This window comes from Aspergillus welwitschiae (assembly GCF_003344945.1).
Source record: "Aspergillus welwitschiae strain CBS 139.54b unplaced genomic scaffold BDQ94scaffold_17, whole genome shotgun sequence".
Lineage (NCBI taxonomy): Eukaryota > Fungi > Ascomycota > Eurotiomycetes > Eurotiales > Aspergillaceae > Aspergillus > Aspergillus welwitschiae.
Genome location: NW_020798711.1, coordinates 584,621 through 597,618, shown reverse-complemented (window position 1 = coordinate 597,618; position 12,998 = coordinate 584,621). Strand labels below are relative to the sequence as shown.

The following is a 12,998-nucleotide window of genomic DNA, read 5'->3' as shown; positions in this document are numbered from 1 at the left end:
TATCCAAGCTTAGTAGGAAAACGGGAAGTACTGAAAGGCCTTAAGGCCCGCGATATGGGAAAAGCCCGCTAAAGAGCTTGGATGAGACTAGTCTCAACGGGTAGGATTGTACTGCTTATCTAAATTATTCCTACACTATATCCTGGACCCCGATATGAGTGCCGCTCTGCTACGACCTGCCTTATTGCACTCCGGATACAGAGGGGGACAGAGGGAAACACGTTAGTATAGTAGTAGCAAACGGCCAACTTCAGAATAAGTCAGAAAATGCTTTTAGGCAAGATCAAGGCACTGATTGAGTGCAAGGTAGGCCATAGCCCTGCTATTAAGATGCAGGTGGCTATCCAGATGATTGCGTGGGTCAAGAAGCACCTTTATCGTAATAATGATGCCAACAACTATATGTGAGAGACTCTCCTACTTAGCTTATAATGATCTTGTCATGATGTGTCTATTAGGTTGTCATAGGCCTATTCTTATGTCAAAGATGGCCCCGGATCATACATCAGCTTTGCCGAGTACGATGCCGCTGACTGGGTCAATCACTTGAACAGTTGTAGCAGAGTGTCTCCAATACATCTGATGACAATGAACCGATATGGTCTACTTCATACCATAGGTGGGACCAAACCCCTTTAGCTAATAAGCATGATAAAGATCTTGAAGGTTTGTACCAGGTCAGTATTTGGATTTACCGAGTGGCTGCCGACAAAGGCTTTGAATGACCAGCAACGCGTCGAAACGGAGCTTCAAAGAAAACACTCCTCTTCAAGATGAGTCTATATAGGAAGCCCCAAACTACAAATGTACATATCGAGTCAATTGTTATCCTTGCTGCTCTTGAAAGCAGAAAGAACCGTAGTATACTAGCATTATCGCTTGAGATTGTTCCCTGGATATGGCGACATTTGATGCTATTCTAGCTTGACCTCAGTCAGCACCGGAATACAGTTCAATGACATCGAGACCTTTTGAGCACCATATGCTGGTCATAGTCAGCACAGAGTGCAGCCCGCTTCTGCTTCTGCAAGTGTACTGCCCCCGTTGGCGCTTCCAAGCGTGATGGAACTCTGATGGCAAATTCGTGGACGCCTTCGCGCATATGAGACAGGAAAAATTTGGCGTAAGCAGCCGCCGTGGCAGCGGCATATTCCTGCCATTGATCGTTTTTATGCGAGTCGGCATAATCGCATATTCCCCGAATAACAAGGCAGTCGGTGGTGGTTCTCATAACACCTGCCGCCTCCATCTCAACACAAATCACATTTTCTTGACCCAGGCGGTCTCGGTATCTTGCATCTCGAACGACTTGGTTACCAGATGCGATGAGGCCGTAGAAAACGTTTGGGCCGTCATGCTGTCGAGTCCTTGGCCGTCGACTGCCGATGCAGTTGTCACAAGTTGGTTCCGTCTCGACGTGCACATCACCTGGGTCGAATAGCATGTCTTTGCCTGCGCCTGGGTATGAGTATTCCGGTTTCATTGAGGCGATCAAACTAAGATCGTCAAGAAGCGGGTTTGAAGCGGACTCGAAGGAAATGAAGCCATTAGACCGGATTTTCGTAATGACTGCTCGTAAATAGGGCGGTGGTTGTTGTTTCTGTGCTGTCATCTTAAACTCAGAGTTCTGGATCCATTTCCCCATATCGCCTTGGATCACGCCGGTACCGACGACAACATCACCAAGACGTATATCGCGGGCTGCCGAAGGCACTCCGCCTCCGATTCCAACGACCAGACAGAACTTGAGACGCGGGAAAGTTCGGATCAGATGAGAAGCAACGTTCGTGGCGGAATTCGTGCCATAATCATCGTGTGGAAGGCCGGCAGCAACCACATTGAATCCTTTCATCCGTCCGAGACAATAGCAGTTAGGATCATTTCGGTCTTTTTCGAGGTCAGGATGGGGTGAATCGAACAAAGCGCGGACGGCAAGAAGTTCTTTAGACAGTGCACACACAATGCCTACCTCGTAGTCCTCGTGAGTAATTCCTTCAGGCGGGGTCCTTGACAAAGGCAATCGCCCGGGACCATTGGCAGTGGCAGAAGGAGCCAAGCTTGTTCCAAGTCCTGAGTCGTGGAAGTCGTCGTCTGAGTCGGACCCCGAATTATCATCTGAACATGACAAGACATCTTCTTGTTCAGGGAAGCCAGTGTCACTCCAGGTCCATCGCAAGTCTCTGTTGTAGCCAAATAATATCGCGCCATGGCTCCAACCGCTTGGTCTAACGGCATTGTGCTTCGGTATTCGCTTCCTAAAGTGCGAGGGCAGGACGACTTGTGCCAGTTCGGAATGATCTGTCTGTTCCGGGCATCCAATGCATTTGCAAGCTGGAGGACCATTGCCTAGGCAATTGCACCATATCAAATTGCGGGTCAGTCGGACCGGGCTACTATGTGGATTTCCGAACCGATCGATGATGTTTGCAAGATCATACCCACTGACTGCAAGGTAGGACTTTCCTTCTGGCATTCTGCTCCAATATGGGCATAGTTGGCCGTTATCAACCGGGCGAAGGATCTCACCAAATCCCGTCCCAAACAGCACTGCCGCACGAACATCTCTGGTTAACTCAACCCAGCTCTTTCCTCTAGTTCCCAATTTACAAAACCGAGGATACAACGGGTCTTCCTCCGTCGCCAAATCCTTGAAATCCCACCCTTCCAGAATTCCCCGGGCCATTTTGCGAGACGCTGCGCCCTCTGTCCCCATGACCTCTGCTTGATGGTCCATGATCTTCTCAAGCATGCTATACAAACGATCGACCCTGTCTTTAATCTGTACAGTCGGTAAAGTTGCCTCATTTTGTTCGCTCTGTTTCGCGTGGTACAGTGTCAGACATAGGTTATCAGGGTTCAACAAAATCTCCATTGCAGAGCTGGGAGTGATTGTGTTCTCTGGGACTTTGATATCGGTAGGAGTTAAGTGGAATGCAAAGCCGAGTGGACCAGTCCTGTTGAAATGGAGCGAGGCAATAAGAAGGTGCAATAGAGCGCAGGCCCCATTCACCAACCACCCTCGTTTTCCTCCCGCATCCCACATTACCACGTATTGCCTGGCAATCCACGAGAGCTTTTCAATGTACTCGTCCCGCATTAGTCGATACGGTAAGTCTTTGTTGCCATATATAGCTGGATCACCCCCTGTAATTAATCTACCTGCCGCGATAAAAGTGTTATTTAAGCTGCAGCGAGAGGATGGTGGCCTCAACCAGGACCGATTGATTGAATAACTGGCATCCGCCGCTCCTAGTGACAAGTCAGGTGGTGAAACCCTTTTGTTACAACCTATAATCATGCTATGACGTACCGGCATAGCATTTTGCGTCTGAACACCAACCAAGGATATGCCGGCTGGACTCCAAATCGGCCAGTGTGATGTGTCCGACATGAGCCTCAATGCCATCCAGATACGAAATGCGATCTCCATGAACGTTATAACGCAGGTGCCATATCATCTGATCCTGATCTCGGATGTACTCCGTTGGGATCAATAAGCTAGAAAATCCTTTGATAAATAGCTTATCACTAAAGACATCCACTTGCTTTGCTTGGGCTAGGCCCACCAAGATGTTGAGCGGGATTTCAAGGCCAGTGTATTTTCTGGAGCGGTACGGTATTGGGAAGCCCATCGCCACTGTTGGGTTTCGGAACAGGTCGTGCCAGCATTGTCCCAGGGGCGGCGAGGAGCTCGCTTGCTCCTGTTCGTCAACTTTGAAATCAATAGTGCATGATACTCGTGTGAGAGTTGGTGTTTGTGAAAGCGGGGTTGGTACGTCTTCAACGCTAGCGTTGCTGACGAATGGTGTGCAGTACGATATCCTGGAGTCGTGGGGAGAGGAACGGAGAACAGAGCCTAGCCAGGCAAGTTGCTCTCCAATCTCTGCAATTGAACCCTCTATCCCAGTGACTTCAACGAGAAACTCCTTTTCATTTGCCCAAGCTGCGAGCTGTGTATTATCTGGGAGGGTACCTATAGACATGATAAGCGCCCGCGGGTGCCAATAGGGGGAAAGCGTACATCTGTGTTCATAGCCGCGCTCATCAACCAGTGCAGCTTCGACTAGCTGAAGGATATTGGCACCATATGAATGCCATGTCTGATGGAGGTATTGCAAGCAAGTCATTGCTTGAGCATCCTGACTAGTCCCTGTAATCGTGATTATCTTCCCAAGGAAGCCTTCTTTACTTATATCGTACTCCTGCTCTGCGATGAAAGATACGGGATCCCATTTGAGAAGGTATACTACCTGGTATACTGTTGGCTGGTCATATCGACTGACTCTTCGGGATGACGGGAGGGTCGTCAGGATTCGGTCGCGAATAGCATCTTGAACATTTGGCTCTGCTGGGTGCAATTGAAGTTTCCTCCGAAGACTTCCAAGTAGCCATTCATACACTGGGCTGCCGGTGATTAACTTCCTATAGGTCGCATGTTCAGGGAGATTCTCATCGTCTTTAATCAGTATATCTTCGTCACTGTCTGAATTCTCTGCCCCGCTGTCGAATTGTGGGATGGCAAGATCATCATCTGCATCCTCTAGATTTTGATCCCAGAGATCCATGAGGTCGCCTAATTCCATTTTGGTGTCGTCTTGTCTTGACACATGGGTTTCAGTCTGATCTTCTAAGTATTTTACTCTCAGCCCATTCGCAATTTCACTGTCAGGATACTTTATCAGCATCTACATGAAGGCAATGCCAAGACTTGGGGAAGGACGAACTCTCTATGTCGACGGATGAATACCATGATATCCCTGTGTATCTGAGTCGAGCCAAATTGACCAAATCTCATAGCAAAAGCTTTCAGAACTTGAGGAAGGATGCCGTGGATTCTTTCCGGAAGATTTTGGGCATCTTGATCATACTGGACTTTTCTGAACAAATCATTCACCAATTCGGAAATATAGCTCTCCTTATCCGAAGGGGAAATGCCAGTCCTAGCTGTGTAGATAGATTCGGTGTCTTCGCTATAGTCTTCTGCTTTTCTCGGGCTAGCTGCCGCCGGAGGTGAAGAGAATCTCTCCTCACCAGACACTATGCTTTGAACATCGTGAACATATTCTGTACGGTATTCTTCTCCGCGCAGAACCTTCTGGTGGGTAGTAGAAGCGTATCCGGAATCTGTTGGCGGCGCATTGAAGGTACCTTCCTTCTGTCGACTCCATCCCGGGGTTGGATTGCTGTATCCACTTGCATCGGTGCTTCTTGCTCGGTTTGACGGGGACATCGCACGAACGGAGAAGGATGCTACACGTGTATAGGGAATTTAGGAGCGCATTCCAGACAGATTTTACGTTGATTCGAAAAATCTTACCAGTGTGTATTTTTTTCTCTATGGCTGGAACCACCAAAAGAAGCTCCTTTGCATAGGCCGCTGCCGCAGCTGCTGCATATCCTTGCCATGTTTTGTTTTTGTGAGAGTCGGCATAGTCAGAGATGCCTCGAATGGCCAGACATGGAAGGTTATCCAGGAGACCTGCGGCTTCTAGCTCAAAACAAAGTACTCCCAGATCCTGACCAATTCGGTCTCGAAGTTGGCCGTATTTCATCACTTGAGTTCCAGATGCAATGGATCCATAGTGAATAACAGGCTCTTCGTGCTCTCGATCAGGTCGTAAAACTAACTTGGATCGATCGCAATCCGCACACGAATCGAATCCGATATGTTCATATTCAGGTTGGAACAGAAAATCCTCTTCTGGCCGCGCGAACTTTTCAGCGGCGGCAGGAGGAAGTTTCTCCTGCATATCGGAAAGGTATCTGGCGACGTGACCCCCCATAAGCCCTGTCAGGTTGTGATTCGCTTGGAGGGCAGCTAGAGCAGTTAACAGAAACTCAGGGACTTGATTTAGTGATTCAGTTCGCGAAGATTCGTCCAAGCTCAATACTTTACCCAAATCGTACCTGATCAGCCCCCCAGATTTGCCTATCGGCTGGCTCACTACAACATCGCCTAATCGAATGTCTGCTTTGCTGCTTGGTATGCCACCACCGATTCCGACTGAAAGATAAAAGCGGATGGCCGGAAAACTAGAGGATACCTGCCTCTCTAGCACTGCAGATGCCGTAGAGCCATACGTGCCATCTGGTAAACAAGCAATAACGATGTTGTGATTTCCAACCCTTCCAAGGACATATGCATTGGGATCGTCAGGCGGCATGGGCAACGGTGGATGTATTTCATCCAACATCAGTTTCGCAACTGCCATCTCGATAGGCAAGACGCATATCCACCCGACGTTGTATTCGTCGTGGCGTGGAGGTACTTTGCGGTTCTGATGGGGGTGAGCGCGCATGAAGCGTTTCGATGGACTTGTGGGCATCATCTGTACGGCGGATGGCTGCCAGACCACAGAGCACAAGCGGGGAGAAGTATAGTGGGATATAAAAAGGTAGAGATAATAGGGGAGGAGTATGGGCTGTACAATGATCAGACCCTTGACATAGAAGAGGCTACAATGGAAGACGATAGTTTTGCTGGCCGCATATTGTTGGAATGACCGTCACTTTTGGGCAAGAGTGGGCGGGGTTGAGGGCGAGGCTGAGCTTTATCCCGATAGATCTGCCTGAGATTTCCCAAGGCTGAACGAGACGAGACATCTTTTTTAAACTGTAATTAATATTCTACATAGACGCATCGACCGATTCCCATGGGTGATTCTCGCCCGGGATTCCCATTGCCCCAAATATCCCCTTCACATCGTCTTCAAATATCTCTGCGATACTACTTCATACCGCCGCTTCCCTTCTCTGTCCGGGAAGCTGGTCTTGCTGCCTGGCGCCCTGTGCGCGAATCGCCAGCCAGCTGCCGGTAGCGCCTCCCAAGATGAAGATTCAGAGCTGACTGTCTCGGCATTGCAGATATACGCACACCTTGATTTACCTAACTAAGCTTTCTCGTTATCCTCGAGCCATTTCTGCCAGACTGCTATCATCGTAGTACGCTTCCAGCTGCTTCTTCCATGCTTCTTTATCAGCCTTGACTTGACTGAGAATCTCCTTGATGTTTGGATACGCGGAGAATTTGTCCTACATAGATCATCAGCTCGGCTTCAACCATCGTGCGGACCTGAATACCTACAGGTAAAGCATCCCACACTTTGGGATCTGGACCTTGAGCCTTGAATGTCCCACAACCAGTTCGTGCATATTCGGTGAACAGAAACGACCGGCTACTTTCAACCATAATGGTCATTTGATCTACAATGTCAGCAACCTGTTCCAAATGATGTTTAATGCCATTGTCTTACTCTCTAAGATCCTCCGAGGATCGTTCACCTGGTTGCGCATTTCACGCACATAGTCATCGCTGAAGTTGCCGTGTGGCGTATGGCTGACCTCGATACTACCTCCTCCGGGCAGGAATTCTTCAGAACGTCCGAGTCCGCTTCCATACAGACACGCAAGAAACTCGGTAGCCGAGTTGCGATGAAAATACGGAGGACGGAACGTGTTGGACGCCACATCCCATCGTGGTCCAAACCATAGAAAGTCGGCTAATGGCGTTACTGGGTCTTTAGACGGGGCAGTCAATACGCAGTTTACAGACGGGTCCGTGTGATCGATAGATGTTGCGTTTTGAGAGGCGAATTTGGTCAGGTCGTACTGTAGAGGACTGTCAGTATCGTATTTCTCTACATCACAGAATAATCATTGCATACCTTGTAGGGTACGACATTCCCATGCCATGCCACTAAATCGAATGGGCTGTGATCCTGCTCTATGACGCTAAATTGACCATTTGCCTTGTTGACAATTTCCCAGTCCTCGTGGAGGTTCTCGTCAATATGGGCCACGGGGTGAAGAAAGTCTCGTGGGTTCGCTAATCCATGACCACCTAAGGGTCCTAAAACAGGTAACTCCCAACGAGAACCCCATATCTCGACGATGTACCCGCGGGCAACATTATGCTCGGGGCCCAAGCGGATAGTGAAGCGTACTCCGCGGGGTATGACACAGACTTCGCCGGGTTGCAGGAACAGCATCCCCATCTCAGTCTGTAAGTCGAGAATTCCCAGCTGAGCCACGATCAGGAAGTCACCGTCCGTATTACAGTATGCCCGGCGGTCCATATCCGCATTTATCATGAAGACGTAGAGTGCAATACCTTCTCGCAGATTTGGGTCTCCGCTTCCCCCCAGCGTGTGTAGGCCATCTACAAAGTCGACTTCCTCGTCTTCGATGGGAAGAGGAAATGGCGCCCATTCAGCTTGACCAGCAAACGCTGTCACTTTGGGATTAAGTGTGAGGAAGCAGTTTTCGATATCTGATTTTTGCTCGCAGTCGTTCCTGTAGCCATCTTCACAACGTCAGGGACATTTGCTTGACTTGAAGAACGAATGGGATCCATACTGTGTGCAGCTGCCGGCCTCACCCGGTACATATAAGTGCTAAAGTTGGCATTTCTGGGTGCTGTGAAGGCCGAGTACGTGAGGCCTTCAGTGTACAGACCAAACCGCGGCTCTTGTGGGTTGTTTTGGCCGGCTGGTAAGGTCCCTGGGATGACTTCTGACTGAAAGCGGTTCCCAAATCCAGCCATGTATTCGTATGGATCATTGTCGCGGGTAGGCTTGCGTGTCATGGTGTCTGTGTAATGGAACACTTTCGTCAGGTCTTTGATGGGCCTTCGCTGGTTGGCTGTGGATGCTGGCATGATGGACCAACTATGTGATATCAGAGTTCAAACAAGGGATGGATGGATTAAGACATGTGTAATTGAGAGTGTATGGATATAACAGCATAAGACGCCCTTAAGTATAAGATGGCAAGAACAGCTGATTAACATAATTGAGACATACGTCAATGCATAACCTGAGGGTTGGATAGGCCCCTCATGATCCCATGATAGCTGTCGACGTCTAGAAAGATGGAGTATGTGGAGCAAGACAGCATAATCGGGGCTAGCTGATGATGTGCGAGTATCCATGGCGCATGAGAAAAGACCCACATGGGTAACAACGAGGTGGAAGCAGTTCGAAGGAGATCTGAAAGTGTACCAGGTCTCATAGATAGCCCAAGAGTACTGACTACCCTCACTGACCCCTTCCCCACAGTCCACTCCCCCCAATGCGGGGCTACCGGCTCCGTGAATGTGGAGCCATTCCTCGATGGCATCTGGGGTTATGGGACACTGCCATATAAGCTTATTTGAACATGGCAGAGATGGGGCATAGCCATAGGTATCTATCATTTAGTTCGTATTACTATGCTAAGAGTATGGCCCAGGGAGGAATGCATATAGCTTGAATCCCTAATCGACAGCAAGAACATCTTCCACCATTCTCGTCGACGCACCCAAGTAATTGACAGGGTCACATAGCTGGCTCAGACGCTCTTCGCTCATTTTTGAGGTCACTTCAGTCTTTTTCATCAAGCACTCAAGCAGTGACTGGTTCGCCTCGATGCTCTCCCGGCAAGCCTCGTAGACGATGTCATGCGCCTGTTGCCGTCCCACATGTGGTGCCAGCCCCATCATCACTGCCTCTGCCACAATCAATCCCTTAGTGGAGTGAAGGTTCTCTAGCATCTTCTGGCCGTGGACACATAAGCCAGATAGAGCAAACTGTGTCTGGGATAGCGCTCCGACCGCAATGACAAAGCTTTCCGGGATAGCTACCCACTCTAGGTGCCAAGGACCCGAGGCACGCTCAAAGTCAGCGACCATGCCGTCAAGGACCAGCCCAGCGTTTGATCGAAGGATCTTTGACGCTGCCAGAATAACTTCGCTTGATATGGGATTGCGCTTCTGGGGCATTGTAGAGGAAGCACCACGGTGTGGCACAAACGGCTCGGATACCTCGCCCAGCTCGTTGGAGGACATGATGATGATGTCTAGGGCTATTTTGCCCATTGATCCACCCATCAGCGCCAGAAAACTAGTTATCTCCGCTACGCCGTCCCGAGCAACATGCCAGGTGATGGGAGGATCCACAAGACCCAACTCCTCTGCCAAAGCTTTGCGCACTCGTAGTCCAGCATCCCCGGTCCCCAGGGATGCCAATGATCCAGCTGCTCCACCAAACTGAGCCAACAAGCAGCGGTCTTTCAGCTGCTCTAGGCGCTCCAGATGACGCTGAAAGCCTGATAGCCATACCGCGCACTTGTACCCAAAGGTAACAGGAAGGGCATGTTGAAGGTGCGTACGGCCGGCCATTGGTGTGTCCTTGTACTTGACAGATAGTCCACGTAGGGTACTGATAATTTCTTTGAGTTGGCGCTCGACAATATTTAATCCTTCTTTGATCTGCAACACACTGGCTAGGTCCATGATATCTTGAGTTGTTGCGCCCCAATGCACGTACTTCCCAGCCTCGTCGCCGCACATCGCAGATAGCTGACGAACCAAAGGAAGAATAGGGTAACCGACAATTTCTGTCTCATGTCGGAGCCGTTCCATGTCCAGCTTCGACTCGCGAAGTTTCTGGGTTACCATCTCGCCGATCTGTGATGGGATCACATCGCAACGTGATTGCGCTCTTGCGAGGGCGGCTTCGGCATCCACACACCGCTTGATGTACGCTTCATCATCAAATACTTTGCGTATTTCTTCAGTTCCGAATAATGTCCGGAAGATTCCCGAGTCAATTGCACTGACGGACCCGATGGATCTTCGAGATGCAATAGGGGAGATGGAGATCCGCGGACGAGTGATACGACATAACTGGGCAAATGAGGATGCTGACATGGTAAGAGGAGATATGAAGTGTGTAAGGTCACAAGCTAAAGTCAGTTAATGCTGTATATGATATCCGCGTTGAGTACTGGAGAGCAAGCCGTTTAAGCTCGGCTTCGGAATGAGCCATGGGTGTATGTGAATAGAGCGGAGGTGCCTGGAATTGCCGACAGATGCATGGGGGCAGCCCCGCAAGAAATGTGGGGTTCCGCGTATGCCTTCATCATGCCTTCAATCCCTCGACTTCTGTGAACGTTACATGTGGTACAGCACAAGGTCTGATAGGAAAATCATCTAAAATTACTATGCGTGATATGGAAATTCAGTGGTTACCACTCCTCCCAGGATATCAGAAACGGGGACCGTTTGCGTGCCATTCCACACTGGACAAAACACATAGACATACGGGTCCGGGAGCAACCGTAGTCTATGACAATAGAAATTTAGTGAGCACTGATGTAGTACATTGCTTGCACAGCATGATAATAGCAAACGTTATGTGTGCCGTGAATCTCACGCTGCCATTACAGTGTGCAACAGCCAACTAAATGCGGCTTCTTATCAGGATGGCATGGATTGTCGCGCAAAGTCACATGTGCGAGGGCATAAACATTTGACGACGAAACAACCTGGTCCATTATTGTCTTTTCTCGAGCTACGAAGTCAACTGAGTCCCAACTTCAACCACGACGAAACCTCAGATATACCAATTGTCGGTGGCGGCCGCATTTGACAGGTTGAGCCCACAGGAAAAGCTCTATGCTCATCATATGGCGAGGTACTACACGTCTCCACTCACGAACGCGCAGCAATGATTTCTAACGTCTTGTATTTAAGGGCTGCCTAGGATGGCACGAGAATTATCCTCCGTCAAGTCTCACCAGAAGCTAATGGCATTTTCGACTTCATTATGGACCTCTACAATACCTGTGAAGGGAACTGGGAACAACTTGCTACCAAAACTGGAGTCGGCATTCTGTTGTTAGACAAGTTCCTAGACTATGCTGCTAGATTTTTATCCAATATCGGCAATTACTTCGTGAGAATCTGCCTGTTCACTGGTTGAATTCTTCTCATTTGTCTAGGGATCCGGTGACCAGAAATTCACACCTGATATATCTGGAGAAGCCCTTAATTCTCTAGCATCAGTATCTTCATCGTCGAGTAAGATACTTGAGCAGATCAAGCCTGACGACAGTAAGTTACATTGTCGAGGTGACAGGAGCTAAGACAGTGAATTACAGTCGCCTACAACATGTATCTTCAGCTGGGTGTTGATGGGCTTCGAGGCCTTGAAAATTACGATCCTACGACCAAGGTAAGGTAAGAACTAAGTGTGTTTGAAGGTATTGCTAAGCGATCGACAGATATGGGGACAAGCACATAGTCGAGTAAGTCTATAGTATTGCCATGTTAACCCTCCCCTGACTTCCATCTAGGCACACTATGCCATCTTTCAACACCTCCTTCGCGACAGTGGCGGCCTCTATACAGTTACAAAGGATGTGGAGATGAATAGCTTGACGGTCAAAGTTGACCAATCGCGCGTAATCTCTCGTGGCAAATCATCACTGGGTCGCATGCTCCTAAAACTTTTTATCTATCGTTGCACTGCTGACGTCTCCAACTGCCGCCGCTTCTATGAGAATCTATCAATTGTTGACGGTGAAGCTCTGAAATGGAGAGATATTCTTGTCTCCAAAAAAGACCCTCCTTTGGTGTTTAGCCAAGCAAACACCTACCTCGTCGGTGATGACGTGAAGATAAAGGAGTATGAACCCACAGCTCAGGGAGTTGTGCAAAGCTGGGCTGAAAGAAGCATCGAATAGCACTTTGCACTCAGCATACAACACAACCAAAAAACAAATGCATAAGAAAAACTCGAAACATGGCAAATTCTACTAATAAACCTAGATAATAGGCCCTATTGCATAATCGTTCAGACAGACTGCGAAATAGCAGTGGTCCGGCTCTCTCCTTATAGCAAAAATGCACAAGAGCGCCAAAACTGACAAGGCATAAATTAGTAGTCATTGCGCATATTGGCATGTCTACAAGAGAATATCCGTAACCATCGTGTTAGTTACAGCCACTAGTTCCGAACCTAAACAAAGATTACCCAGATGTATTGTAGTACATGACTTATCGTTTCGCAGAGCACAAAGAATGAAAACCCAAACATCTTGCATCGTTATACTGATATCTGTGGAATATTCCAATCCGCTGCAAATGCCCTAGGTTCCGGCCTACGCAGCATTGGGGACATTCCACAAAGACCAGATATTTCAGTATGCGCCTACGCATATAAAGGAGTATCATAATC

The 12,998-nt window shown here is 48.8% G+C and overlaps 4 protein-coding genes across 4 annotated transcripts; 1 reads left to right on the top strand and 3 right to left on the bottom strand.

Moving 5' to 3' along the window:
• Positions 1-662: 662 nt before the first annotated feature.
• Positions 663-6,299, bottom strand: BDQ94DRAFT_179032 (purine and uridine phosphorylase; the record flags this gene model as incomplete). Its single annotated transcript, XM_026773276.1, has 5 exons — positions 663-3,249; positions 3,311-3,973; positions 4,022-4,662; positions 4,725-5,250; positions 5,318-6,299. 5 exons carry the CDS (start codon positions 6,297-6,299, stop codon positions 953-955), a joined length of 5,109 nt encoding a protein of 1,702 aa, XP_026626100.1. The 3' UTR covers positions 663-952.
• Positions 6,300-6,903: 604 nt separating this feature from the next.
• BDQ94DRAFT_159752 (homogentisate 1,2-dioxygenase) lies at positions 6,904-8,929 on the bottom strand (the record flags this gene model as incomplete). Its single annotated transcript, XM_026769114.1, has 6 exons — positions 6,904-7,032; positions 7,085-7,203; positions 7,254-7,608; positions 7,665-8,302; positions 8,356-8,666; positions 8,802-8,929. The coding sequence occupies 6 exons, from the start codon at positions 8,927-8,929 to the stop codon at positions 6,904-6,906; spliced, it is 1,680 nt and encodes a 559-aa protein (XP_026626099.1).
• Positions 8,930-9,253: 324 nt separating this feature from the next.
• On the bottom strand, positions 9,254-10,687 carry BDQ94DRAFT_170754 (class-II fumarase/aspartase family protein; the record flags this gene model as incomplete). The annotated part of the gene is made up of 1 exon (XM_026771578.1): positions 9,254-10,687. The coding sequence occupies one exon, from the start codon at positions 10,685-10,687 to the stop codon at positions 9,254-9,256; it is 1,434 nt and encodes a 477-aa protein (XP_026626098.1).
• An 898-nt stretch (positions 10,688-11,585) lies between these two features.
• On the top strand, positions 11,586-12,504 carry BDQ94DRAFT_170753 (peptidase family M49-domain-containing protein; the record flags this gene model as incomplete). Its single annotated transcript, XM_026771577.1, has 5 exons — positions 11,586-11,714; positions 11,761-11,872; positions 11,920-11,993; positions 12,043-12,066; positions 12,115-12,504. 5 exons carry the CDS (start codon positions 11,586-11,588, stop codon positions 12,502-12,504), a joined length of 729 nt encoding a protein of 242 aa, XP_026626097.1.
• Positions 12,505-12,998: the final 494 nt, after the last annotated feature.